A 26,348-nucleotide genomic window follows, 5' to 3' on the forward strand; every position below is an offset into this window, starting at 1 on the left:
CTGTTTATACACAAGCATTAAACTGCCAGGATATAGCATGAATAGAAGATCTGAAAACAACTTTCAGAACATTGCAACATTTCATAACAAGACCAATGCACTGACTATAAATCACACTTAATAGAATACCAGTACATCTTCAGGTTCTCAGATAATATGAGTAGAGAGGAAAAAATTAATGGCCTTTGTGTGCATAAAAACTGCACAATAAAGTTCATTTGTGAACATAAAATAGCACCTGTTATTTGTACTGAAATGTTTTCTATGATCTGAGCTCAGATCACAATTTAAACGTGATAGAGAGCATTTATGCCCCATCTTTATGTTACTTTATGTAATAAGAAATGCTATAAATTTTAACTGAACCATTATTGTCTGCTTTTCAGCTTGTAATGGACTTAAAAGTCTGCAAATATATAGGAAGAAAGGTATCATAATAACAAATTGTTTGAAAAAATGAGTGAAAGATTTGAAGACCTAACTCCTGATTCTGTTTTCCTGTGAATTTTAAGAGAGGTCTGAGGTTTAGCAAACTTTATCAATTTCTCAGTTCATGATGAAACCCATTATCCACTGGTAACTCACCCTCTTCTGCTCTTTCATATATTCCATCAGTTCCTCTGTTGTCCTTTTCACTGCTTCTTCAATTGCTTTTTCACTTCGTTTCTGCTCCTCCATTAATGCTTCCTTGACAATTTCCTTTCCAAAAGAAAAGCATGTAAGTTTACATGAAAAAAAAAAAAAGTCACAAATGTGATAAAAGGTCATCCCATTTGCTCCTGCTAATATTTATTGCCTCTTATTGCCACTCTTTTCCCAGTTATAGTTATCCTAAATGTATGCAGTAGCTTTATAAAAATCAATAAATTTAGTACTAAAGGGTAAATAAGAGAGAGGGAAAAAAAAGAGCGAAATAATCACTTTAAAGCTACATTAATAGAAATACAATGTTCCCTGAGAGCAGAAAATAATTCAGGTTTTACCTTCCATCAGGAGCAGGGATGGCAGGGATTTACCAGTTGCTGTTATCAGGCCAGACAACTTCAGCTGGAAGAGACCTACAAGATCATCTGCTCCAGCTGCCTGGGCCCTTCAGGGCTGCCCAAGAATTAAATTATTAAGGGATTCTGCACAAGCCTCTGAAACACTGACAGTCTTAGGCCATGACCAGCTTTCTGGAAGCCTCTCCCAGTGAGGAGACCACCCTCTCCTAAAGGAGAGCTTCACAATGTCCAGTCTGAACCTCCCCTGATGCAGTTTTGAGCCACTGCCACAACACCAACCTCAGTTTCTAATTATCAAAGCTTTGTGTAAACTTATACAAAAACTTGCCAAAATCGTTAATTTGCTTCCAAACTTTGGGAATTGCCAGGGACATTCTGTACACAGCAGTAAAGAGCAGCAAAAGATACCCAAACCCCACCCCCTAAATTAGCATTACTCTACATCAAATGCATTACAGCAGAGAAAGCCAAGAACCACTTCTTAAAACATCCCTCTATCACCTGCAGTATTTGGTTAAGGAAACAAATTTCTGGGCTAAAGTCACAAAACTGTCCCAAAACTGAAGTCCCAGCTTCCCAAGGCCACTCATGGAATAGGCAGTGACATTATAAATCCAAGTGTTCTGTTTCCATGATTCAGGAGAACAAAATGACAAGACTCAGCTTCCTTTAAATCCTGAAAATGCAACATTTTCAGAAAGCAAAAAAAGCACTCAGTAAAAGCAATCACATGATCTTAAATGATTTTTCAGGGAGATCAAGAGGAAGATGGAGAGTGCTTCAGAAATCAGAGAGAAATTGGCAATTCCTATATATTTGTTCTAGACATTTCAAATTGGAAGAAACAGAAGCACTAGTGGTGCACCTGAAGAATTACGCAGAAAATGGAAAAAAAACCTCAGTGGTTCAAACAGGAACACAACATGACTTCTAGTGTATTTATTCACATGCATGATTTATGATTTTTTTTTTAATTTTTAAATCAAAACTTTTAGAAAATCAAAGGTAAATATAAATGGATCCCTTATTACTCTTCACTGGTTAGACATAACACTGCACTACCCACAGATTTGTTTACAGGCTTGCTTGGCTGCAGAGCAATACAGACATTTTATGATACATATTTACAACTTGGATTTGGGGGAGTGGGGAAGGTTGGCTGGAGGACAGGTGGACTTCTAAGGTTTTGGAAATACAAGATATTTATGAAGTTGCATAATTCATCTGTATATTTTACAATCTGCTATTAGTGTACAAAATTAATAATTCACCAAATTGGATCAAACTAATTTTTTTTAAAGTCCTTTCAGTGGAAGTTATTCAACTGAAAAAGAAGGCTCTATTTCTTACCTTTAGTTGTTTGCTCTATTTCAGCCAAAATGGAATAGTTTCTGCAAAACTACACTTTTGCTATTTTTATAACAGAAAATGTCTAAAATCCCAAATTTAAAATGTGTAACTTTGTAGTCCCCACTGTTCTGGAATGCAGTACACATGAAAATCAGTTGTGAAAAGTGATTATGATTTTTTCTTTTTTAATTCAGTTTACCAGAGAAAAATCCCAAGAAAAAGGTTTCTTTCACTACAGAACTCTGGCAAGACTAACAGAAAAAGTAGCAGAAAATTACATATTACAGAAATATGCTGTCCTTATAATTATAGTCTCATGCCAGTTTAATTTGTCAAAAGGTCCCAAAATACTGTCTTGTGTTAGAATGAAAAAAAAAATCCCATAATCTATTCCATTAAACTCTTCAAAACAAATTACAGAATTGATAAAGTGCTATATCTTAATATCTAGAAAATTTTACACCCATAAAATACTTACAATCAATTGATGTTAAGTATCCTTAATACAATACTTGAAACACTACATAATCCAAAAAAGTATTTGGACTATAAAGTCCAAATAAAAACACAATTAAATTCTACAAGTCTATTAATAAAATGCAAGAAAACAGAAACCACTAGCAATACCCTTATGGAACACTAGTTCATTACACTGACATTAAAACAGTAAAAGTAAAATTGGAAAGAATTCTTTTTCATTTCCCCTGGAATTGGCACAAGTCCCCAGGGCTGTGGTTAAATCACCATCCCTGGAAGAATTTAAAAAATGTGTAGGTGTGGCACTTGGGGACATGAGTTAGTGGTGGCCTTGGCAGTGTGAGGTTAACAGAGGGACTCAATGATCTTAAGGGTCTTTTCCAACCTAAGTGATTCTGTGATTCATCCGCCACATTCTAGTTATCCAAATTAAGTGCTGATGTATCTTCCCAATTTATAAACAATTCTCTCAGTGTTTCAGACACTGATCACCTCCTGTTACCACCTTAAAGTCACCTCAACACTTACTGTCACCAGAGAGGTCCTGTGGCCACCAGACAGGCCAATCTCATGTGACTGCACAACAAGACTCCTGCTTTAGTGGGCTTCATCCCAACGTTTGGATTTACCAGACTGCTGGCAGCTGTCCACAACACTTTTGCTTTGTTGGGGTTTTTCTGTGATTATTCACAGGATGAATCATACAGATCTGTTTTCTCTGAGATCCCAATAGCTGTTTCTCATCTGAGCTGAAATGTTACCCTGCTGACTGGATTCAAGAGAAATCAAACAGTTCCATAAAACACACAGCTTTTTGCACAGGTTATGTCTTAAAAAATATAACCCTACAACCTCTGACCATGCTCCTGAACTGGCTGATGTGGTTTGCACTGTCCCATGCCTGCAGTTCAAAATGGTCAAACTTAGAGTCCTGTGAAACAATGACACTCCAAAAGACAGCTTTGCTGTGATATCAATAAATGGAAAGAAAACTCTTTTATGCCTTTCACTCAGTTCAGAAGTCTTCAAAGAGCAAACACTGCACAACAGTTCCCTAGTCAACTCAGTCGTTTCCTTTTGATCTCATCATTTATATTAGTTTTTCCTTCTGTGACAAGAATCCTCACTTCTTTGATATGACCTTCCACTAAGTTCTCTCCTCTAGGTACTCAGTCACTGCCTGTCTTTGCTCTATTTCTGTCATTAGAGTAAATTATCAACTAATATAAAGGTATTTAAATTCAGCTATTACCTATTACTGTTGAACAAAGCCTTAGCAGCAGGTACATTCTCTCAGCATGTGTCTACCTTTCCCTCATCTCTTTGCTCTTTCCTCTAATGCTATATCTACCTTTAGATTCTAGCCTAACTTAGATTTTGGTTGCAAAGGTAAAAATTGTCCCTTATTTATTCTTTAACTAGAAAGGGTAGAGTGGTATCTGAGCCTCTTAGTGCTGTTTTAATAGACTCAAGAAAATGGAAAAACCCAGTTTCCTGTAAGAAGGTAAGGAAGAACACTCCATAAAATGGCACTTGAGGTGCAATTTCTCTCTCTCCTCCCTTTATTTTTTACATATTTGATCAGTGGCTGGAGTACCAAATTAGAGTCACAAAGTTGTCTTCGTTACATGACTCTCTGCACATGTGCTTGACATGACACCAATTAGAAGATTAAGAATACCTAATCAAAAATAAAATACTGATATTCAAATACTCAATTGACAAATCACAGTCAACCCTGTATTAGAAATGACAACCACACAATCACAACATATAAATCTGTATGAAGACAGAAAGAAAAAGCAGTGTACTTGATACACCAGAGAACTCCAGACAGTATTTAAAAAATAAAACAAGCCATATGTTGCTTTGCAATTTTATAGGAAAATTCTTTTGTTTCCACACAAGGATCAGGTGGCAGCACTAAACTTTATCTAGGAAATGCAACCACAGACTGCAATGTTAGTGGTTTTTCAGAAAATAGTAACCCTCAAATTATAATGTCTGTGGTTACAAACTACTACAATCTACTTCTGAACTCAGACATGGTTAAGGTCTGTATGCTGTGAACTATTCCTTTTCCAGACTTTGCTAGCATATTAAAAATAAACTCATCTAATGGCAGGGATCTCTTTCCACTCAGCCCTACTGAGCTGTGTCCTTCCTCACACATTCAAGATTACACAGAATTTTCTTCTAATGTGTCTCTGCAAACACTGGCTACACTAAAGTTTCTGCAAGATGGTGGAAAAACAAAAATGTAAAACTGAAAATAGTGGTTTGCTGCCTTCTTGAGAGAAATATAAGCACACACTCCCACTGGAAGCTGAACAATAAAGGCAAGAGGAAGAGGAAAAGAGGCCCTTTGAAGAGCAAGTTCCTCTCCAGCACATTGTGTGATACCATGTTATCAATTGACTATTCAGTTAGGAATTGGGAAATAGAGGAAAAAACACCAACAACTTCTTGTATGAGTCCACAAAATGCTGAACATAAAGAGCAGTGTTACCACAGTCCAGGCCTGCTACTGAAAAACCATTTTATCTTCCAAAAATTAGCACTGAACCAATCAAAATCCTATGGAGTCGTAAAAAGTTATTTCTGAAATTATATTTAAAAATATGCCCCTTTGCTAAGTGCTTCAGAAACACAATAGAGGGAATATTTCAAATTCAGACTCCTCCACAGGACTCTGCAACCCTTGTAAAAGATGAAGAAAATAACAAGTGGACAAAGAGAGTTGATAAACGTAATAGTTTGTATTCTCTTAACTGATAATGCACACAAAGCTCTGTATATCATAAACACTAAACAAAGAGCTTTGAGGATAAAGAAATTAAACTTCAAGGAAGTTAAATTATTATTGCATCATGTTAAAATCCTCCCTAGTAAAAAAAAAAAAAAATCATAGAAGAAGGGCAAGCAATGCCAATATAGGTAAAAGTTGATCTTCTGGTAACAAATACTATAAACAGAGTGATTAAGAAACAGGAAAAAGAAACAACAGCAAACCCTGAAACAGAGGCAAAAAGCAGTTTATAGCCTGTTTAACAGAGAAAGTGTGATGGAGTAAAGGGCTGGAAAGTTGCAACAGTAATTATAGCAGTATTTACAAAGGAGAGGAAAAAATGCATTAATAAAAATAAAGGAAAAGTGGGAGCTTTGAATATTGAACCTTGTTTGAAGATCCTATCTGTCTTTTTAGATATGATATTTTATTTCTTACAGATAAGATGCCAAATACATGTTGTAAACAAAAAAATTATATTTACAATTAGATCTGAAACAAAACCATGATTCAGTTCAGAGCAACAAGCAACAGGGTTGTTCTTGAAGATGCAAAAAGTATTTTGGAAGTGGGAAAGGAAAAAAGAAAGACTAAGAAACCTAAGAGTGATAGTGGTGCATTTATAAAGAGACATCACAGAGATTTATCAGGGTTTTCATTGTGTACAGAAATAGCTCACAAAGGGGCCATGGAGGAAAAAGTCAGTTAGGCTTCCAAATTTGATATGAACAAGAGGCAATCTTGCACAGAACAAATTTATTGGACAATGAAAAGACAAGACAGATGTATAATCCCCATATATTTCCTCTTTTCCCCTTATAATGTCCACCAAAAAATTCCTTCAATACCTACTCATCTGATGCATGAGAAAAAGTGAATTGTTTTTTTACAGATTACAGGGCTAAGAAAAAACCATTCAATAGCTAATAAATCTGACTGAAAGCTACAGTGGGAAATAACCTTTTAGAAAACCTTTTTTCCTTCTTAGTCCTTACAACTTTTTCAAATGCAGGCCAGTGGGGAAAAATATTTAGACAAACAGTAATTTTCAACAAGAATTTAACAGCTATTTTAGCACTTGTAGAAAAGAAACAAAAGCCACATCCTTGGGAACAAAGGCAACAGCTCCATGTTTTTATTTACATATCTTTTGTTCCCATACACATCACTGGGTATGGAAATCCTTGAGAATTTCAATACCAAATTCCTTCAGGCTTGCCAAACTACCAGCAAAAGCACTCCCTCAAGTAGATGAGAACCAAAAAGTTTTGATAATATAGAAGGTTTTATCTAAGCAATGGCATATGCTGATATTCATAAATCCATGGAAATTCATTAAAAACCATATAAATAATAAAAAATTCTTTTTCAACTATCTAGATGTTTGCCAGTAAAATTGCATTAATGCTTTCTAAGACCATAGATTACAAATTTATTGCTCTGCAAAGAACACCACAACATGAACCTTCAGAAATGTGAACATACTCAATTCTCTTTAATTCTTAAAGACTTACTCAGCAAAGACCACTGAAAAGTTCCTTTTTTTCTTTTTTTTTGGTAAGTGTTTCAGTTAGCTTCTCTTGCAAAAATATTTTTTCTTTGTATATCTCAGTATATCTCAGTTGTGGCTTGGCTGAATGAGACACCACAGCCTCAGTTTTCCTGAAATACTTTCCCATTGGTAAGATAATTTTGCCTTACTGCTTTTCCTCATGTCCAAGAGGAAGTAGAGTTTATGTTAGTTCTTTTAATAAATTAAAGGGTTTTTTTTTCTCTTCTTTCCTAAATATTTTCAGCTTTCAGAACACTTGAGCACTTGATTCTCTAATGGATCTGCTGTGTGGATTATGGCAGAGATGAACTCAGGCTCTTTTTCCCTGGAGAATTAGGGTAAACTACACTAGAATATATACAGTATTTTAAATTTAAGCCTTCAGGAAATGACAAAGGTGATTCTTTGTTTCAAATTCCTTAGCAGAATTATTTATTTCAAGCTATGAGATGGACTTAAATTTCCAGGGCTCATCCTGCAGCTGCTGGCTTTCCTTTTACTTTTAATGAATTTATTTTAAAACAAAAATAGTGGTGCATAAATTCTCTTTGGTTTCTTTTGTCAATTCTCTTCCACACCACCATGGATTTCACCTCCTTTGTGTAGCTGATTATTTGGCTCTGTAAAATGATAACAACTGCCATGCAGAGAGCTCTGTGCATTATAGCTATGGGAGCTACTCTTCCTTCCCCACTAATCATAAATTTCATACAGCAGCCTTTATTCAGAATTGTATGGATATCACCATCCTATATCCCCAAAGAATTTTTTGACTTTTGACTCAGTTTTTTTTCAATGAGTAAAAATAAGTATAAAGAAGGATAGAGAGAATTGTCCATTGTTTTTTTCAGTTTAGAGTTGTACCCCAGGAGCTCCACTGCAATTTTGGATTCTGGGGTAGAAAGCTTCTCCCTCAGCCAAACAACCTCTTACATTTTCTCCATACCTAGAGGAAGACCACTTTTATTTAAATAGGTGTTCTAGAAAAAAAAAAATTCTAGTGGAGGAATTTCACCACTCTCAACACTGACAACTACCAGACATTAAACTCCCCTTGCAGGGAAGATGCCACTGTAAAAAACACCAGGAAAAATAGAAAAGAAAACACTGGAGACATGCCAAGCTACATCTAGTCTGTTAAACAGATGAGTTCCCAATCTATGATGAGTTTTCAATGCGTTGAAAGAGGATCACGAGGTCCTGTGCAAATGAATAATATCTTTAATCAAAAGACTACTAGATCTTTTCTAGGAGAGCTTGTTCTTCCTGATTTAAAATGCAAGTCTGCTCTTCCCCCAAACTGAGAATGCTCTTCTAAAGTAAAAAAAAATAACAAACAACCAAAAAACCACAAAAAACTCTTATAAAAGAATGAAGCACCTGAAAAACACAATTATAAAATCTGAAGATGCTGTCAGTCTCAACCAAAATGGAAGTCATCTGGACTTTTACTACTTCACAACCTCAAAAGCATGCTCTAAAAACATTTTTCCATTTCCTTAGTGATGTAAAATATCTTATTTATCCCTTTATAGTTGTAAGGCTTCAAAAAATAATACCTTTAAGTACAAATACCATGTCTCTAAGTAAAGACCCCAAGTCACTGGAACAGTCAAAGCTTTCATGAAAAGTTTTCATTAAAAAAAACCCAAAACAATATTCGTGTTACTGTAATCCTTGAATTTCTTAAAGACAAAGCAAAGAAGGTGGTATGTCAAGGTTGCTCCATCAAGTTGAACTATTAACTCAGTATGTTTTAGTTCCTACTTTCACTGTAAGTTTATCTTTACCTGGCTGTTTCATATTTGGTAACAAAATATTTGATATTAAATATGATTTATTTATTAAACTGTCCCTAAATCTCCCCATTTTTCTCTGGCAATGTTAAATTAGTATAATAAATTTTAAATTGAAGTAGTATTTCCTTATCTGCAGACTTGACAAAAATTGGACTGAGGATAAACATCTTTTTTAGGACAAAGGTTTGTCAAGCATGAATTTCTCACAAGTAGAAGGCATCTGCATAAACCGTCCAGATTTGGATCCCCTCTGGGTCTCCTTCCTGGCCACTCTGGAACAACATCCCCAAAAAAGTCTAAAACAATACCTGGATCATCCCTGCAAATCTTTTAAACAAAATTTAAGTGATGAAGGAAAATTTCACTGCCTAATTCAGCACAAGTGTGATCTTCAAACCTTCATTGTTCTTCTGCTAAAACTGCCTAACCAATGAAGTGTAAACAACCCATACTTTAATGGTTTTTCCATTTGCTTTCTTATATATAGTCATATAACTTCTAATGCATGTGTTTAAAAACTGGTGGAAAAAACCACCATATTTTATTTTAATAAAGAAAATGAATGGATGGCAAATTACTCTTTTAAACCAACAAATCAAAACTCCTAAACATGTTTCTCTGGTCTAGAGGGTAAAGGAGAAGTCAACAAATTCATTCCACTTTTACATGGAAATTTATTTTGCCTCACCTTCGTAACCTAAATGTTTTACAGATACACAGTGGTGCTACAGTGTTTAAAATACATCTTTTCTAAACCATGCAGATGAAAATGCCCTTTCCTCTATGGATTTGCATCTTGAAGAAAATAATAACATTTTCAATGTTTTTGAATTTTTCCAATTATTATTCCTAGAGTTACTTGTGGCACTTTGACTGTAAGCCATTCTTCCTCACCTATTTGCAGAAGACCAGACTGACCCTTTGTGATCTTCCAATTTCACAGATTTACTGCATCAGTGAAGGAAAACTCCTTCCCTTTAATACTATGCTGATTTTCTTTTTTAGTTCACATCAATGAAACAAATATCTTTAAAATAATTTACAGCAAAATAAGATTTTATTCTAGGATTTTTTATATTTCATTGTCTAAAATGTTAGACTCTTGTGTTTGCATTTTGGCCTCTACAGAGCTGACTTAATATATTGCCTAAACAATAACTACAAGAGAGTCAAGACTGAAGTTATAGCTTTTGTAAGACAAATCTTACAGAAAATAAAACACAAATAAAAAACAAGTCTGTGTGGAAGGCTCTACACAGAAAAAATTACTGCCCACACACTAAGTGCCTTGTAGGCCCAAGTGTTTTTCATTGTTAAACCAAAGCTGTATCTGACACCACATATAAGTTATCATTTGGCACATTAGCTCTGCAGGACTTCTTTTGCTGACAGAAAATTTCTGTACTTTGTGTATGCTTATAATGACAACGGCCTAAAGGACATATGCAAGTTCTTGGCATAGGAAGAAGGGAAAATTTCTCCAAGAAACCAATTTCTCCATGAAAATCCATCCTCCCCAGGGAATTTGCACTCATTAATTAGAGAATAAAGAGTGTAACTTCATCTATACCATAGATATATGTGATAGAACTTTGGAAATCTCAAGAAAAATCTGCATTTTTCCTTAATTAAAAATAGATCAGGTGTTTGAAAAATGAACCAGACATGAAGGTGAAATAATCATGTTATAACCAGGTAAGAGAGATTATTCCTGTTACAATAAAAGTTGTCAGAGCTGTTTGGTATTAAAAGAAGTGCAATTAACTAATGATACTACTAAAGGATATTTACAACAGAATTAATCTCAAGGGCCTCCAACACCTCAGTGCTGCTCAGCATCACAACAAATACATCACTAGGTACTTCCACACTAAGAATTACTTAATCAAAAAGAAGTTTGAGTGGAAAAACCTGTCCCTTGGAGAGGCCTGAATTGCTTCCTCAGGGAAAGGCAGACACAGCAGCAGATTTAGGGCTTTATCAAAGAATTTATGCATCCAAATAAAACTCTTCTAATGTCATCCTGTCTTGTGACAACTTCAAAGGCAAGATCAACCATGAGAGAGTCTGCAGCACCCTGTAGAGTGAAGGCAAACCTGCCTCAAGCCACTGGCCCAGCTCAGCCCACAGCTCTCCCACACCCAGGACACCCAGTGCCCCCAAATCCATGAACACAGAACCCTGGCTGAACTCCAGCACCCAGCCACAAGAATCTTCCACCCAAATCCGCAGCATCCATCAAAACCCTTCCCAAACTTCGTTACCATTGTCCTCCTCCTCCTCCCAATCTCTTCATGTTCCACAAGCTACTGTTAATTCAATTTCTTTTAATACCAAGCATTGCTGTCTTTACTCCAGTAAATGAACTCTTTACCACTCTCCTTTCCAGGGACAGACTCTACACCACTGGCACCAGTTCTCCTTCTGGATAGTCTGAATGATTTGTTTCTAACTAAAGCCCAAGCAATTGTTCTCAGCTTGAATTCAGCTTTGAACTCAGCTGTTAATCCTTCTGTTCTGAAGAAGAGTTTGACTGCCTGAAGGCTCGCTGGAAGTCTTGAAAAGTGACATTTCACCATTTGATACTTTACATTTGAAAGAAGTAAAGAAGATATAAAAAATAAAATCATTCTATTTACATTAGGAATTCAGGCAGTGCAGAGTATGATAATGGCATAGCATCAAAACTTTTTTTTTTGTAGCTGATTAGGCATACTAATTTTGTTATTAACTTTGTTCAACTCTGGAAAGGGAAATGATGTCTGTTTCCAAAGAGTACTTTTATTTTACTTCAAATTCTTACTTTTTTTTTCTTATGCAGCACATAAAAAAATACAGCAATATCAAATTACAACACACCAATGAAATACATACTCCTTAAATTTCTGAAGACTATAACATTCAAATATGCCACCAAGAAATCAGTGAAGTCACAGGCTGTCCCTCCAAATATTTCCAGCATCACAGACCACAAAATGCAACTTTTAGAAGAGCAATTTACTTGCAACTTTAACACTTTTAATTTGAATTTGTAGAAATACTAAAGGCACTGTTGGGAATGTCTCTCTCAATTTGTGTTAAGTGACATACATTTTTTGTTATAGAAGCACCTCTCCAATGATTGGAAACATTTCTGGTCATTACTGGTTTATGTTTCCCGTTTTTATAACTCCCTCTTTATTTTGTACCTGTTCTATAAGGAAGAAATGTAACATCTTTAGTCTCCCACAGGTATGGAAGTCATCTGAACCGTTTACAGCATAAATGCCACTCTCTGATCTGCTCATCCTGGGCTCCTTTGAAGTCAGAGGAACAAAACCAGGCATGGTTTATATCAAAATATATGTAATATATGTACCTTTAAAGGTCACAGGAGCTCTGTTCTGTATGTGCCAGCCTCTCCATACACACAGCCTAGGTGAAGATAAACTGCTTGCTGTGCATTGCAAATATCAACTAAGTGACAGATGTCACAGGAAAATCTACAACAACAACAGAAGACATACAAAAGTAAAACCAAAACCACACAAACCAGGTGCTTGGAAGGGTAAAACATACTAACCTGATTCTGCTTTCTTTGCTCTTGCATGGCTTCTGAAACAGCCTGGGCAATCTTCTCTTTATGACTATCACGTTCTGCTTCCCACAGTTTTCTTTCTTCTGCATGAATCTTCTCCATATTTCTCCTCTCCTCCTCTACTGCTTTCAGAACAGCTTCCTGCACTACCTCTTTTTCAGCCTTTGAAACAGACCAGGCACAATTAGATGAGCAACACATCCAACCTGCATGACTCATGTTTATCACCTTCACAAGATATGGGATGTGAATATTTCCACTTCTGAACTATGAGGTTCAATTTATCTTAGAGTGCTACCAACCAGGTATTACCTCTTGGCAATGACTTATGTAGTTACAGAAAGCAAAAAGGAAGTTACAGGAAGGCTCTTAAATTCCACCTACTGAAAACACAGGCATTCATAACTACTTTGCTTAATTAAAAAAAAAAAAAAAAAAGCAGCAAAACCCGTGCTAGAGTAGGCACATCATGGGCTTCTCTTGATATACCCATGAAAGAGATATTCCTGCTCTTATCTGAAAATATCTGAAGAGCAAAAACTGAGTCTTTTCTGTAGAAAATAAGCCAATATACATTTGTTAAAACAAATGTCTTCCCTTCCAAAGCTCCTTAGACATGCTACAAGAAGTACTGTTTTATTCCTCTTATTATTTATTATTATTTTATTAATTTTTTATTTATTATTTTATACTGTTTTCTCCCCAGTCATTATATTCAACCACTATCTGAAATAACTGAGAATTTGAAGCCGACAGCTCCACACATATGTAGCCACACTAATATATTTATCAGCAAGACAACCTCTGCATAATATCTACAAATAAAAAATGACAAACTGAAGTTCAAAATAAGCAAACTTAATCACAAATCCCTCAGCTTAAAAATACTGTATTCATCAGATACCTACACTTCTAACTAAAGCTGTTTCTTTCCATTCACTAAGACTTGATTTTCTACTTAGATATTAAAAATACAATAATTAAATTAGGATGTTTTATTATACACACATTTTCCTGTAGATATCAATCACATAAGAAATGTTTGTGCTACTACTGAGTGCTATTCAGTGAGGTGCTCAGCCAGTGTTCATCTATTACACAAGAAGGACATACAGAAAATTATAATATAGCCTGATTCCAGGTAATACACACCACTAGCTTCCCCAGCTCATTACATGCAACTGAACTTTTGTACTGGATTCTACACCAGTATTAGAAATTAATTCCAGGTTAAAATTTACAAAATTGTTCTCCTAACACCAATGTACTTAATAGTGAAATAGGCAGGAGAAATCATATTTAAAAACTGAATAGTTACTTTTAGCCAAACATCAGTATATATAAAATAATTCAAAACCTGTTAAACTGTCTCTGTTTGTATATGATTTTAATAATAGTTCTCTCCTCTGATGATGGCCATACTCAATGAAAGTTAAATAAGACATGATTGTTTTTTTAAGTTCATCAGTTGACCCTGAGACCTAGCTCTTCAAATCAAGATGCACTGATGTCAAAGGACCACAAGAACAAATATTAGGTAACAGCAGTAACTGAACTGCAATTTTGTGACTTCTTGTTATCTTATAAAGCAATTCAGAGGCTATTGTCCAAGAGAAGGCTGTTAATCTCTGCATCAAGGCATGTGATATAGCAGATATGTTCATCTTCAGTAGAATCAGCTTCTTCTAAGCACAGATGAGAACTCAGATCTTGATAAATATAGTTATGACACAAAAGTGAGTGTCTGAGCTTGGCATTTCTAATGACACACATGGAATCCACACGGCATGACCACTAATTGATGAGAGATACCTTTGCAGCAGCTGCCAGTGCCTCCTTGCTTCTCTGTCTTTCTTCATCCAAACACTTGTCCAGCACTTCCTGCAAATGTTATGAAAAATTAAATGGCAATAGACAATAAAGGAGTGGCTGAAAATAATTTCAGACAGTCAAAGTGCTTAAGAAAACTTCCTCCTCCTGTCAGTGACTGTGACAGGATCATTCCCAATAAACTCCATGATGCTGGAGTCTTATTTTTTGGTAAACAAAAGCAGTACCTTGTGCCTTTGCGACTGCTGCATCATAGCTTCTTCTATTTTCTCTGACAACACCTCTTTTTCTGCTTCCAAAATGTCAAGAAGTCGCTGGTGCTAAAGGGAGAAAACATTCATATTTTACTAACCATGGCCAGTGAGTAAAACAGACAAAAATAATTCATCCAAGACACTTAGACTTGTCAGTTACTCACAAAATTACTTCAAATGTAGATTTAGTTAAATTACATTCACAGCACTCCTTTAAGTGATTTCATGTCATGGAAAAATTCCAATAATAAGAAATATTTCATTTCCTGAATAATTAATATTTCCTTTCAGTCTAAAAAGTATTGTGAAAGAAGTTGAAAAATTAATCACTACATAAAAACAACACTTACACAATTGATAAAGATGGCCTAAGCAGCACCACACTTCATTTCACTTAAACAGTTGCAGAATTTAAATTAGTCTTGCACTACCTCAGTTGTACCCACAGAGAGTGGAAGGCAAATGTATTTCTTTCAACTATTTGTGATATCAAACCCTGGAGAGCCAGGAAACGTGAACAAATGAGAATTCTGCTTTTTTGTCAATTTTTTGTCGTCCTAAACATTTTTTTCAGGAAGAAAATGAACTCTGAAGTGACCACATATTCTATATGCAGACATAGAACTATTGATAATCACATCATTTTTTTTTCTCTGTATCAAGTAAAGAATTTGCAGGATGTGGGTTTTGTCTCTAAGAGCTAAGCTGTTTCCCAAAACCAAAAAATTACTGCTGGAAGGTATTGATGCTGCATATTTGTCATGATATAATTGCTAGCAAGTCATTACAATTTTTAACAAGTTATTCAAGAGATGATCTATTGTAACCTGAAAGTACAGCCTCAATGCAATAACATTTTACAAGATCACCAAGAGGAAAGTTACAGTAGAGTTTTTTATTAGTGTAAGTGCATATAGCAAACATAATTTTTTTACACATACAGTTAAGCAGGCAAATCCCTCCCTTCTTTCTAAGAAACAGCAATTTCTGTTTCACAAATTTTATTATGTTTTAATTTCAAGTATCTCGAATGGCAGCTAGAAATACATTACCAAACTGCAATACTATGTTCTGAAAAATATTTTTTCATTTGAAGAATAGAAAACTTTTAAACTGCTTTATGAAGCAGAACGCCTATCTGCCCTTCCAGGATAAACACGTAAAGAGGCATTTCCTTGTGAATTTACTTAAAATAGGTCTGAATGTGGTAGACATATTCTAATGGAAAACACCTGTGGAAGGAGTAGCAAAATTCACATCATGTTTATACTTAATGATGTGTAACTCACTTTTCTTGTGTTTTCAGACATCAGCTTTAACTATCAGGACACTTACAGAAATTACATTTTCCCAGTAACGCAAGGATGAAACAATAAATGGATTTTATTAGTTAAATGCTCTCCATGACTCTTCACTTGACTAACTGCACAGGTTACAAATATGTTATTTCACAATGACACAATATAAAACAAAAATATGCAAATATTTTTGCAGACATATGCACAAATCCAAGCTCACTAATCATGCCAAGCAAAACACTGAATCTTTATTTTGCTTGTTGAGAAGCAGCACAGGAGATTCTAAGGAGAGTTCCTCAGAGAAAACCACCTCTATCTTGAAAACACCTGCAATAAAATTTGCAATAAAAGTCAGTTTGTTCAGTGAGATGAGACTTTCTAGCTTACACCTGGCAGGCAGAGAATTCCAGCTTGACTCTGACCATCTGATTTCCAGGTTTTATATGAAGACTGTCCATCAGATTTCTGGGTTACCTGTATCCACATTTCAAGCTGCCACAACAGGCCAGCTACCAGATGTATTTCACACCATTCTCAATGGGACCAAAATTTTCAGCTTCTAAACTCCAGAAGAGTTTTAAAATTTTATTTTCCATGTATGTATGAAAAGGCGTTCAAGCCCACCCTGGAAGCCCAGAAATGCAGATATTTGCATTAATACAATATAGAACATGTACACATGGCCAGTGGAGAAAATCAATGTCAGTCCCCCCTGATGATGAAACACTTTGATGACCAGAGTGCTTCACATAATCTAAACCTCCATGCAGAGTTAAAGTTAATTTCTCATTAACCTGTCAGGAACCTGCGATTCTGCAATTTTTTTCAGGATAAATACAAATATCACAGATATCACAATCAAAACTCTAACTCTAGAAAAGTTGCCTAGTAAGTCAACAATTCCAAAACCCTGAAGGCTGCTGTGACTGAAGTGTGATTACTTTGATTAAGCTAGGCTCTCCTATTTCCTTGGTGGACTAGAAAATCTATATGGTATTGCATTTGGAGTTTTATGGAATTCACAGAAACTCAGCAAGAACTTCATGAAGAATTGCATCTGTTTATAAAAACGTGTTAGTTCATATTTTACAAGATACCAGAGGCAAGTATTTTTAAAGGGAATTTAGAATGCTTTCTAAATGTCCTTACAAATAAAAACCCTAAATACAAACCCTATTAGCTTTCAAAATAGAAGCTAATAACTTCTGTCATAATTCAATACAACTTATTTTATAAAATACAACTTACAAAATAGTATCATTACTTCTCATGGAAATACAGAATTTATAATTTCAATACTGTAAGTCTCTTGTGAATAGCTAGGTATGTCCTTTCCTGTTGTAATATAAATGCTTATTCATGTGGAATAATCCTCCCATAGATGATTACTTTCATATCTGATCTTCCAAAAGATCATTTATCATCACAAACATTGCAACAGCTGTCCATTAAACCCAGTAAAGCAAATTCTCTTGTATTAGTCCCAGAGAAATACCTTGGAGAACTGTTTATTTGGCTTCAGAATCTATACTGGGTCACTCTTGTTTTTCAGAGAGAGACATATCTTAAGCTATTGCATTACATAAATTATATGGGAAAAAAAAGGAAATGGAAATGGAAAAAACAGAATAAAATATTATGTGAACTGCTTCTCCCTCAAACAGATCTTAAGTCCAGAAAACTCATATGACATAATTTGTATGGGTACCACATGAAAGCTTCCATTCTGCATATAATTAATATGCAATTTAATTACTAATAAAGAATGTCTTGATTTTCTCCACACACTATGCCCCACAAGCAGTGTTAGTCCTCATAGAGAGGCGTGGAATGTCCTGGAAATATGTGCTTATTAAAATGATGTGGAATTATTGGTGGTATTATTAATCCATTTTCTAGACAAGAATGTACCCAAATGCATTCTGAATTCCTTATTTCATAAGCACAGATCTTTCAAAGGCATATTCAGGGGTCTTGGTTATGCCTATCACTTGAGCAGGAAATCTTGGAATTTATGGATAGTAAAGGCTTCTGTCAACAAAAAAGTTTTAGTTCTTTCTGTATAATGACAGTGCTCAGACAGACTTTGGAAAAAAAAAAAAAAAGAAGAAGTAGTAATTCAAAGAAAGTTATTAACAATTACATCAAAAGGATTCCAAGCTGTTAGTTTCAATGGCTCTGCATCACAAGCTATTCTAAGCCTTTTGGAACTATTCTTTAGTCTGGACAGCTAGGTTGGTATTTCAGATTTTAAAATAATCCCTACACCCTTTTAAGTAGAAATTATTATAGAGAAGCATTTGGTACATTGAATTTCTAGACATGCAGAATGACTTTAGAGTCTGGTACCAAATACTCCCAGTGAACTTTACATACAATCAGTGCTTCCTCAGTTGGTCTTTCAGACAAATTTATTAAAGAGAGTTGAAGGTTAAAAACAAACAGAAGGTATGAGTTTCACTTCAGCACTTCCACATCTGAGAGCTTTCAAGTGTCCTTGTATTTTTAGTCAACAGGAGATTACAAGAAGTTTTATGTTCATTTATTTGGCTTGTAGATTTTTGTTCTGCTATGGTAAAGGCCTCTGAACAATAGACCACTGCAGAATTAAAGATCTCTTGAGTTAAATGGCTACAGCTAAGCAGCTTTATCTCCCAAACCCTCCCTTTCTCACCAGGAATTAAAGCCAGACAAAGGGTGGGAGCTGAATGAATCTCATTCAGCATTTGCAGTTTCCACAGGTAAGAGTTATCAACACGTTCCTCTCTCTCTCAGACAGTATTAAAGGAATCATGGAAGAGTTTTGAGACTTCAGGTACCACTCTGAGCTATATATACCCTGAACTCTAATTCCCAAGCAATGGAGAGGGCACTTTCTCCTGGTAATTGTACCTGTCAAGAACACACTGCCCATGCTTCAAACAGTAAACGGAATAAAAGCTTTCAAGGCAGAGTGATCTGTCTCCTGTAAGTAGGATATAATGAGTTCATCAGACCTAACAGTCCTGTGAAAAGTAACTAAGTGTCTCCCAGGTTTCCTGTAAAAGTTAGGATGGTGATTTACAAAGGAAGCCTTAAATTTGGAAAAAAAGCAATTAACCCCCGCAAAGGCCCATGAAGTTTTTAAACAGAAGTTGAGGTGATGGTTTCTTGTAATAATCAACAACCTCAGAAGCAGAAAAAAGGTAAAAAACCAATCTAAGCATGTTGGAACTTTGAATCCAATTATCCAACTGTTAATAAACAAATATACCTTAGTGAGTTTCTGGAATGAAGAGTAAAGATAGAAACTTACAAAAAGTGATGGCTACAGAACTGGAAATATGGTGCATGAATCAGTGAGGGACAAAAATAAAATGTCAGTGAAAGGTGCCCTTTGTAGCACCAGGGAAGTTTTCACCCAGTGTAAGTTTCCTAGGCTGCACATTCACACTGTGTGCGTTACCTATAAGGCACAGCAGAGAGTTGAACACAACATAGAGACACCCAGAGAGAGCTAAAGGAACTTTATCTTAGGTACAACAAATACTGCAGCTCTTCAATCTATCACTTTACCTGGTTTCCATAGCCCAGCACTCTCACTTCTTTCCAACAAAGCCATAATTTACCTTCTTTTATTCCTTAGACAGTGAGTTTAGGGTTAAGAGTGCAAAATTCTGAGTTGTAGAAATTCTGAAGAGCAAATTGTCTTATGACATGATGGCCCAGTAAAACATAGGAAAGAGATTTCCAAAAAAAATAGAAGAAAACCCCCAAACTTTTCTAAGACGTTGTATTCCACAATGGAGAGAAATACTAGAATTTCTACCCTACCCTCTGGAAAGTAGCATGAGAGGGTCAAGAAGAGTCTTGTGAAAATCAGCTTAAAACAAAAGGCATTCAAAAATAGGTTATAATGTTTTCCTCCCTGCAAGAAGTTCTCTAGGCAATGGTTCCAAATGAAAATCTTTTGATGTAGATTCAAATATAAATACAGAGGTCCTGTGGTTTTTTCTTGATTCCTGTAAAAAAGAAATCAAAAAAATCTTTCTTTTTTTCCTGGAATGTGAGTCAGAGAAGACATTGTAAACAGATTTAATCACAATAGCAACTAGTCCGTCTTTTTTATTATTTTTATATATTAAATTTATTTCTGAAGAATCCTGAAATTTTTCTTCCAGGTAAGCATAATTTGAAGGATTACATAGAAGATATTGCACTAACTTATGGGGTGAATTAAATAAGGCATGAGATGAGCTCCTTTTCAGCTAAAATGATGCATTAAAGCTATCAATAACTAATTATAACTTAGTACAGGTATAATTCCTTGCATATTCCTATTAATCCTAAACTTCAAATTTAAAGTAAAAAGAAAAAATTTGGTGTCTTGCATGAACTGGAATGCTTTTTAAAAAAAATAGCTTCTTTCTGAGTCCTGTACTGCTTCATTTAAAATTAAATGTGTTCAGGATTTAATCCATAAAGAAAAATGTATTTTTTTGCTATAGTAATGGACATCCAATTTATGTTTCTTCAGATTGGTTCCTTCTCAAAATTGACTAAATCATCATGCAAGGATCACCAAATTTGGTACGGATTAGTTAATTTTGTCAGCTGCTATTCATAGTTTATGTAAAAGAAGCCAGTTATATAATAATCCACAAATAAAACAGCAAAGAGCCTCACAGAACAACCAAAGTCAATATGACTATCCTAAAACTAAACAGGAAAGAGTCCTTGCATCGATTGGTGTATCACTACAACAAGTTATTGGTGCTTCCCTCTTCCACAGATCTTTCATTTGAGGAAACAATTGTCATACACTAAAGAAATGATACTTAGAAACTTATTTTAATGCCATCATTACCAACACCAGTATGAGACATTCATATGTCTAATTCACCCTCAGTGAAAGATCAGTTTTCCTCTTAACGAGTATCTACTGAATTTTTTAATCTAATGAAACTGCATTGTAGTTAATTGTTTAATAGAGAAAAACAAAATAATGTCATCTGCAATACTGCAGGGGCTTTTTTGTACCTTCATAATATATGGACCATCCTCCTCCCTCAAGACTTGGGGAAAATTATCTTCAGGAATATTTAGTAAATGTTCCAGCACTTCATTCACCAGCATGGAAAATAAAACACTGAATGAGGCTTTTCAAGAATTCAACACTTCAAATCTGTTCACCTATTTTAAAAGAAACCTTAACTCACTAAGTTCTACTTTTATTTTTGTCTCCCATGAAGGGATCTAACAGTAGGAAGAAATAACACAGGTCATGGGAAACATTATTATCTATGTGAGAGGAAGGTGATGTAACAAAAACACATCATGACTTTGTAATGTTATCGAAATATTCCCATTTCTACACCCTATTCAAAATATTATCCTGAGGGAAAAAGGCAACCTTATTAAAATACTAGTAACTGTTTTTTGGTCCTTTAAACAAGGCTGTCTACATTTAATAGCATTTTCTTTTATACTGCACCTTTTCTTCAGCACTGCTAAGCTCTGCCTAAGTCAAATGACAAGGACTGGTAATTGTAAGTGGTTTCTTACCCTGTCCTCACTATCTGTGGCATCTCAAGTGTTTGGCAGTGCAAGGTGGAAAATCTGTCTGCAGAATTCCAACATCTGGTACATATTTCCACTTCCTCAAATTATAACTTATTACTGCATGGTTGAACTGCATCTTTTTTGCCAGTTTGAGGTCCAAGTGTCTACTAAAGCAGCAGAGCTTTTCCAAGAGACAGCTCAGGAAACAGCAAAACATTATTATGTGAGAAAAGCTAAAACAATGTAAATATAAAGAAAAAGTCTAATAGAGGTAATAAAATAACTGAGATGGGTTTCTACTCAGGGTTCCACTCAGCAGCATACAGTGAGTGCACAAACTCTATCATTTGAGCCACATCTGAGGATGAAATTAGGTTTAAAACATTTTGCTGCATAAGTACTTCATAGTTTTTATAAATAACGTAGGAAGATATATAAAGACATCTAATAATGAAAATACTTTTCTTGGAAAGTGTACATAGTAATAGAGATCATTAAAAACCCAACACACTTCAAGCTCCTGGGGATACAGAGATAAGCAACTTATCAAAAATGTGACAATAATAAAAAAGTATCAATGACCTCTTCTATTTTTTGATCTAATTCATTTCCCATATGAGCTCTCCACAAATTGCTCCATTTATCAGGAAGAAATAAAGGAAATGAACTCCTTAAACATGACCAATGTAAACAGTGAAATATTCAATAATGAAAGACAGCAAAACAGAAAAAAACCAAATTTTTTTTTCAACTACAGCTGACAGAAAAATAACTGAGGAGAAAAATCATTCTGTATTGCTTGGCTGTTCAGGGTTTCAACAAGAGTTGAGGGTGTAAATTCCTAACAATTAGTGAACGTTTGAAGATAACAAGTTATATAAACAAAAGAGAGAAAGGGAAAAAAATCACTCTAAAGAGCTGCTTTCAAGTGCCACTTGACAAATTCAAGGAAGCAAATGTAATTTCCAAATAAGATTTTTGGTGGGGACATTAAAAGTATCCTGCATGACTTAACAGTGCAAAGGGACTGCAAAATCGACCTCCAGCTAGCATGTGAGAGTGGGTATATTGAAATTGGGTTAGTAAACTCTGGTAAGGGTTTATATTAAAAAAAAAACAACTACCAAACAGTTCTGCCTGTCACCAGGTTTTTTCATGGAAGGACAGAATCTCAGAATAGGTCAAGCTGGAAGGGAGCACAGTGGGCCATCTGGTCCCACTTCCCTTCTCAAGCAGGATAAATCCTGAAAAAATTTCAGAATTAGGAAAAAAAAGCAAGGAAACAAATAAAAAGCCATCCCAGCATAGGAAAAGCTGATTCTTGCTCTTTTCATTTTGATTCTTTCTATATACATGGAAATCAAGTATTACCAAGGAGGTATCAGGAATTCAGAAATACATTTCTGAAACTTGCCACAGCATATTAATCAATCCTTGTTTTTTGCTCCTTTAAGTTCTGAGAAAGTGTAACTTCACTCTTGGCAAAAGAGCAGCAGACCTGAAAACACACAACTAGATGAATTATGTGAAGGTGAATTACATGAAAATGTAACAGGAAGGATTGATTGGAAGTACTTGGTTTCGAAGGGAATGAATAAACAAATATTTCTACAGCAGCAAATGACAAGATTTCTGGGAATTGAGAGGAAATGCTCAAAGAAGGGGACATGGTAAATACTCTAAATAATTTCCAAACCTATCATAGTTGGAATTATTGAACTAGAAAGGTTATGCCCACCGCAGTGTTAGTATTTTCAGTCTGCAAGTCTTTAGCATTACTACTCTCACTGCAAAAATTTGGCCAATGACTCCTAAAAATGCAAATATTCACAAGACTCTCAGAATTTGGTTTGCATATGGCCCCTTCAAGATCATGCATTAAAAAATTTCACAATTACTACCATTAGATGGGGAAAATACAGAGCCTCTTTCAAGAGAAGAAAAACATAAAGTTCATAAAATAAGCATTATTAGAGAAACACGAGGCACATTTTGAGTAGCTATAAAAGCAATTATTTAGAATCAGAGAAAATTATATCTCCTGTGAAACTAAGTTTCCAATGGAAGTAAACATTTTCCCTGGCACACAAACAATTGCTGTAAGAGAACTGTCATTCTACATTCTAGGAGTTGTTGGGAGACACAGTGGTACTTTTCACAAAAGGTTATGCAAAACACATCAAAATGAATCATCCAAATATGGAGAAGATAAGATACCTATCACATTCCAGCAGCTCATGACTATTGTCACACCAGTTTCTTGATTGGCCACAGGCTGTTCCTGAAAGCATCACACACTTTAAAAGATGGGCTCCAGCCAGTGGAATTTTTATTCTGACTGACCCTTCAGCAGTTGTTTTCATATTGAAGATAAACCATTACTTCTCTGAGTGAGTCTCAAAGAGACAAAACATTTCATGCAAGAGATTTTGAACTACTATTTATCATACAAGGACAGCCAACATCATGACAAAGCATTGGAAAAAGCATTAAAGACATGGAGGGTAACTCTAGTTGTCTTAAATGCTGCTGCATTTACAAATGTGAGACATGTTTCTGACACATAAAATCATCATGAAAAATAACTGCTTTAGGTATTTAAGATTTTATTTTGATTACACAGATCATTGACTGTTTTAAGAAGAATAAAAATATATACCCTGCTATAGACACATTTTAACACCATCTGCTTTGATTGAATAGTATGACAAATTTCTGAGTATTAAAAAAATCTATTAAAAATTTGTTGATTATGTTTTTCACCATGTGTTTTCACACAGCACATGAGTAAAACCACAAGATCACAGCTGATGTTCATTTCCAGAAGACATCAATATTTGTGTCTCAGAAAATTATGAGTATGGAATTTGTGATTTGTGATTTTCCAACTTGTAAAGAACTGATATGGTATTTTCTGATATCATCAAACTCTAGAAAAGTAAAACTGACAATCACAGCTTTCTAAATATTCAGTATATGACATGACTGATTTCTGGCACAGATAAAAAGAGTTCTCTTTGTCCTGTTCATTGATGGAGGACACCATGACACTGGTGTCCCTGAATGTGCCACAAGAATGTGCCTGGTTTGCTTTGTGAAATGTTGGCATCATGGAATCACAGAATGGCCTGGGTTGGAAAGGGCCTTGGAGGTGATTGGGTTCCAACCCCCTGCCATGGGCAGGGACACCTTCCACTATCCCAGCTTGCTCAGAGCCCCATCCACCCTGGCCTTGGGCACTTCCAGGGATGGAGCAGCCACAGCTTCTCTGGGCACCCTGTGCCAGGGCCTCACCACCCTCACAGGGAACAATTGTTTGTTTCCTGATATCCAATCTAAACCTTCTCTCTGTCAGTGTGAAGCCATTCCCCTTTGCCCTGTCACTCCAGGTCCTTGTCAAGAGTCTCTCTCCATCTTCCTGTGGGCTCCCTTCAGGCACTGGAAGGCCACAATTGGGTCACCCCAAAGCCTTCTCTTCTCCAGGCTGAACAATCCAATTCCCTCATCCTTTCCTCACAGCAGAGCTGCTCCATCCCTCTGATCCCCTTGGTGTCCCTGCTCTGGCCTGGCTCCAGCAGCTCCCTGTCCTTCCTGTGCTGGGATCCCAGGGCTGGAGGCAGCTCTGCAGGGAGGGCTCAGCAGAGCAGAGAGGCAGAGGAGCAGAATCTCCCCTCCCCTGCTCCCCACACCACTTTGGATATGGGAATGTATTTCCTTGGGAAAAGCAGCAGCCCCAAAGGCTGTCACATGGGAAGGAACCATTCCAGTGATCATCACCCAGGATGCTTCCTGCAGAGAGCCAGTTTGCTGACAAACCTGACACATAATCACCAAATATCAACTGCAGGCAGTTTTCCAGTTGGAAACTGGAATAGGACCATGCAATGAGGTCTTTCACTTCTTTCCCCATCCTGGAAAACACAACCTTGTACACTGAACAGTATCAGCAGGACAGCTCCTCTCTGGACAGGATTTTAACCTGCACCTCCACCTGATGTAATTAAACCTCAAAATCAGAAACTTCAATAAACTTTAACAAAAGCTTAATGACAAACAGAGAAAAACAGCTTTTCTTCCGTCTCAAAGAGACTTTTGTGAAGGAGGGGCATGGGAATTTAGGGGGGAAATGAGAGTAAGTAGAAGGCATGACAAAGGAGTCATCATGAGATAATCTTGTTTGTATGGAACTAGAAATAAAACAGCAGAAAATTTAAAAGGAATGGCAAATGAGCACAAAAAACTATGTGGTTTGACAGTTTTACACAGGCTTAAAACTTTCAAGGCAAAATACTGCTTGTAAGGCACAAATATTGGAAGGGAACCAAAAAATGGAAACGATTTTTGTGTTGAGTGTATACTTGCACTGTGTGATTACTGCTGCACCAAAAAAATTCTTTCCAGTGATACAAACACTCATAGATCACCATGTAAAGGTGGCTATGCATGTACAATCCCATAACACAAAACAGCAATGAAATCTTTGTATAAATATCAGCAGTCATTTCATCAAACTCAACTTCTGTTATGTTAGCACATAACAAAATCATTTGAAGAAAAAGAAGTGTGAAAATAAACATGAGAACATACATTTAAGAATAGATGTGTTCAAAAAGAAGAAAAAACATGCCACCCATTTCTCAGATCTTTCAACAAAGTTTTATGAGTGAATAAAATCCGCCAGTATAAATCATATTTAATTAAACCTGATAGCGCAACCACAAGCACCCACACTTGTCTATTTGATTAGGCTTCAAAATCCCAGTGTTACATTACAATGAGAGGTGAAAAACCTCAATTGTATTGAATAAGAAATGACTTGGAAATTAGTGAACAAAATTTACACTTTTTCTGGGATACAAAGGGGCGTTAAATGCAGAC

At 35.7% G+C, this 26,348-nt stretch overlaps 1 protein-coding gene across 2 annotated transcripts in view; it reads right to left on the reverse strand.

Moving 5' to 3' along the window:
- The window catches only part of CCDC91 (coiled-coil domain containing 91), a 114,487-nt gene that overhangs the window by 25,127 nt on the left and 63,012 nt on the right, over positions 1-26,348 (reverse strand). For both annotated transcript variants that reach the window (XM_036401436.1, XM_036401437.2), the window contains exons 9-12: positions 14,605-14,697; positions 14,360-14,428; positions 12,533-12,709; positions 586-699 (exon numbers count right to left, since the gene is read on the reverse strand). In XM_036401436.1, the coding sequence (XP_036257329.1) occupies positions 586-699; positions 12,533-12,709; positions 14,360-14,428; positions 14,605-14,697 (453 nt within the window). The remainder of the gene's footprint in view (positions 1-585; positions 700-12,532; positions 12,710-14,359; positions 14,429-14,604; positions 14,698-26,348) is intronic.

This window comes from Molothrus ater, chromosome 5 (genome assembly GCF_012460135.2).
Source record: "Molothrus ater isolate BHLD 08-10-18 breed brown headed cowbird chromosome 5, BPBGC_Mater_1.1, whole genome shotgun sequence".
NCBI lineage: Eukaryota > Metazoa > Chordata > Aves > Passeriformes > Icteridae > Molothrus > Molothrus ater.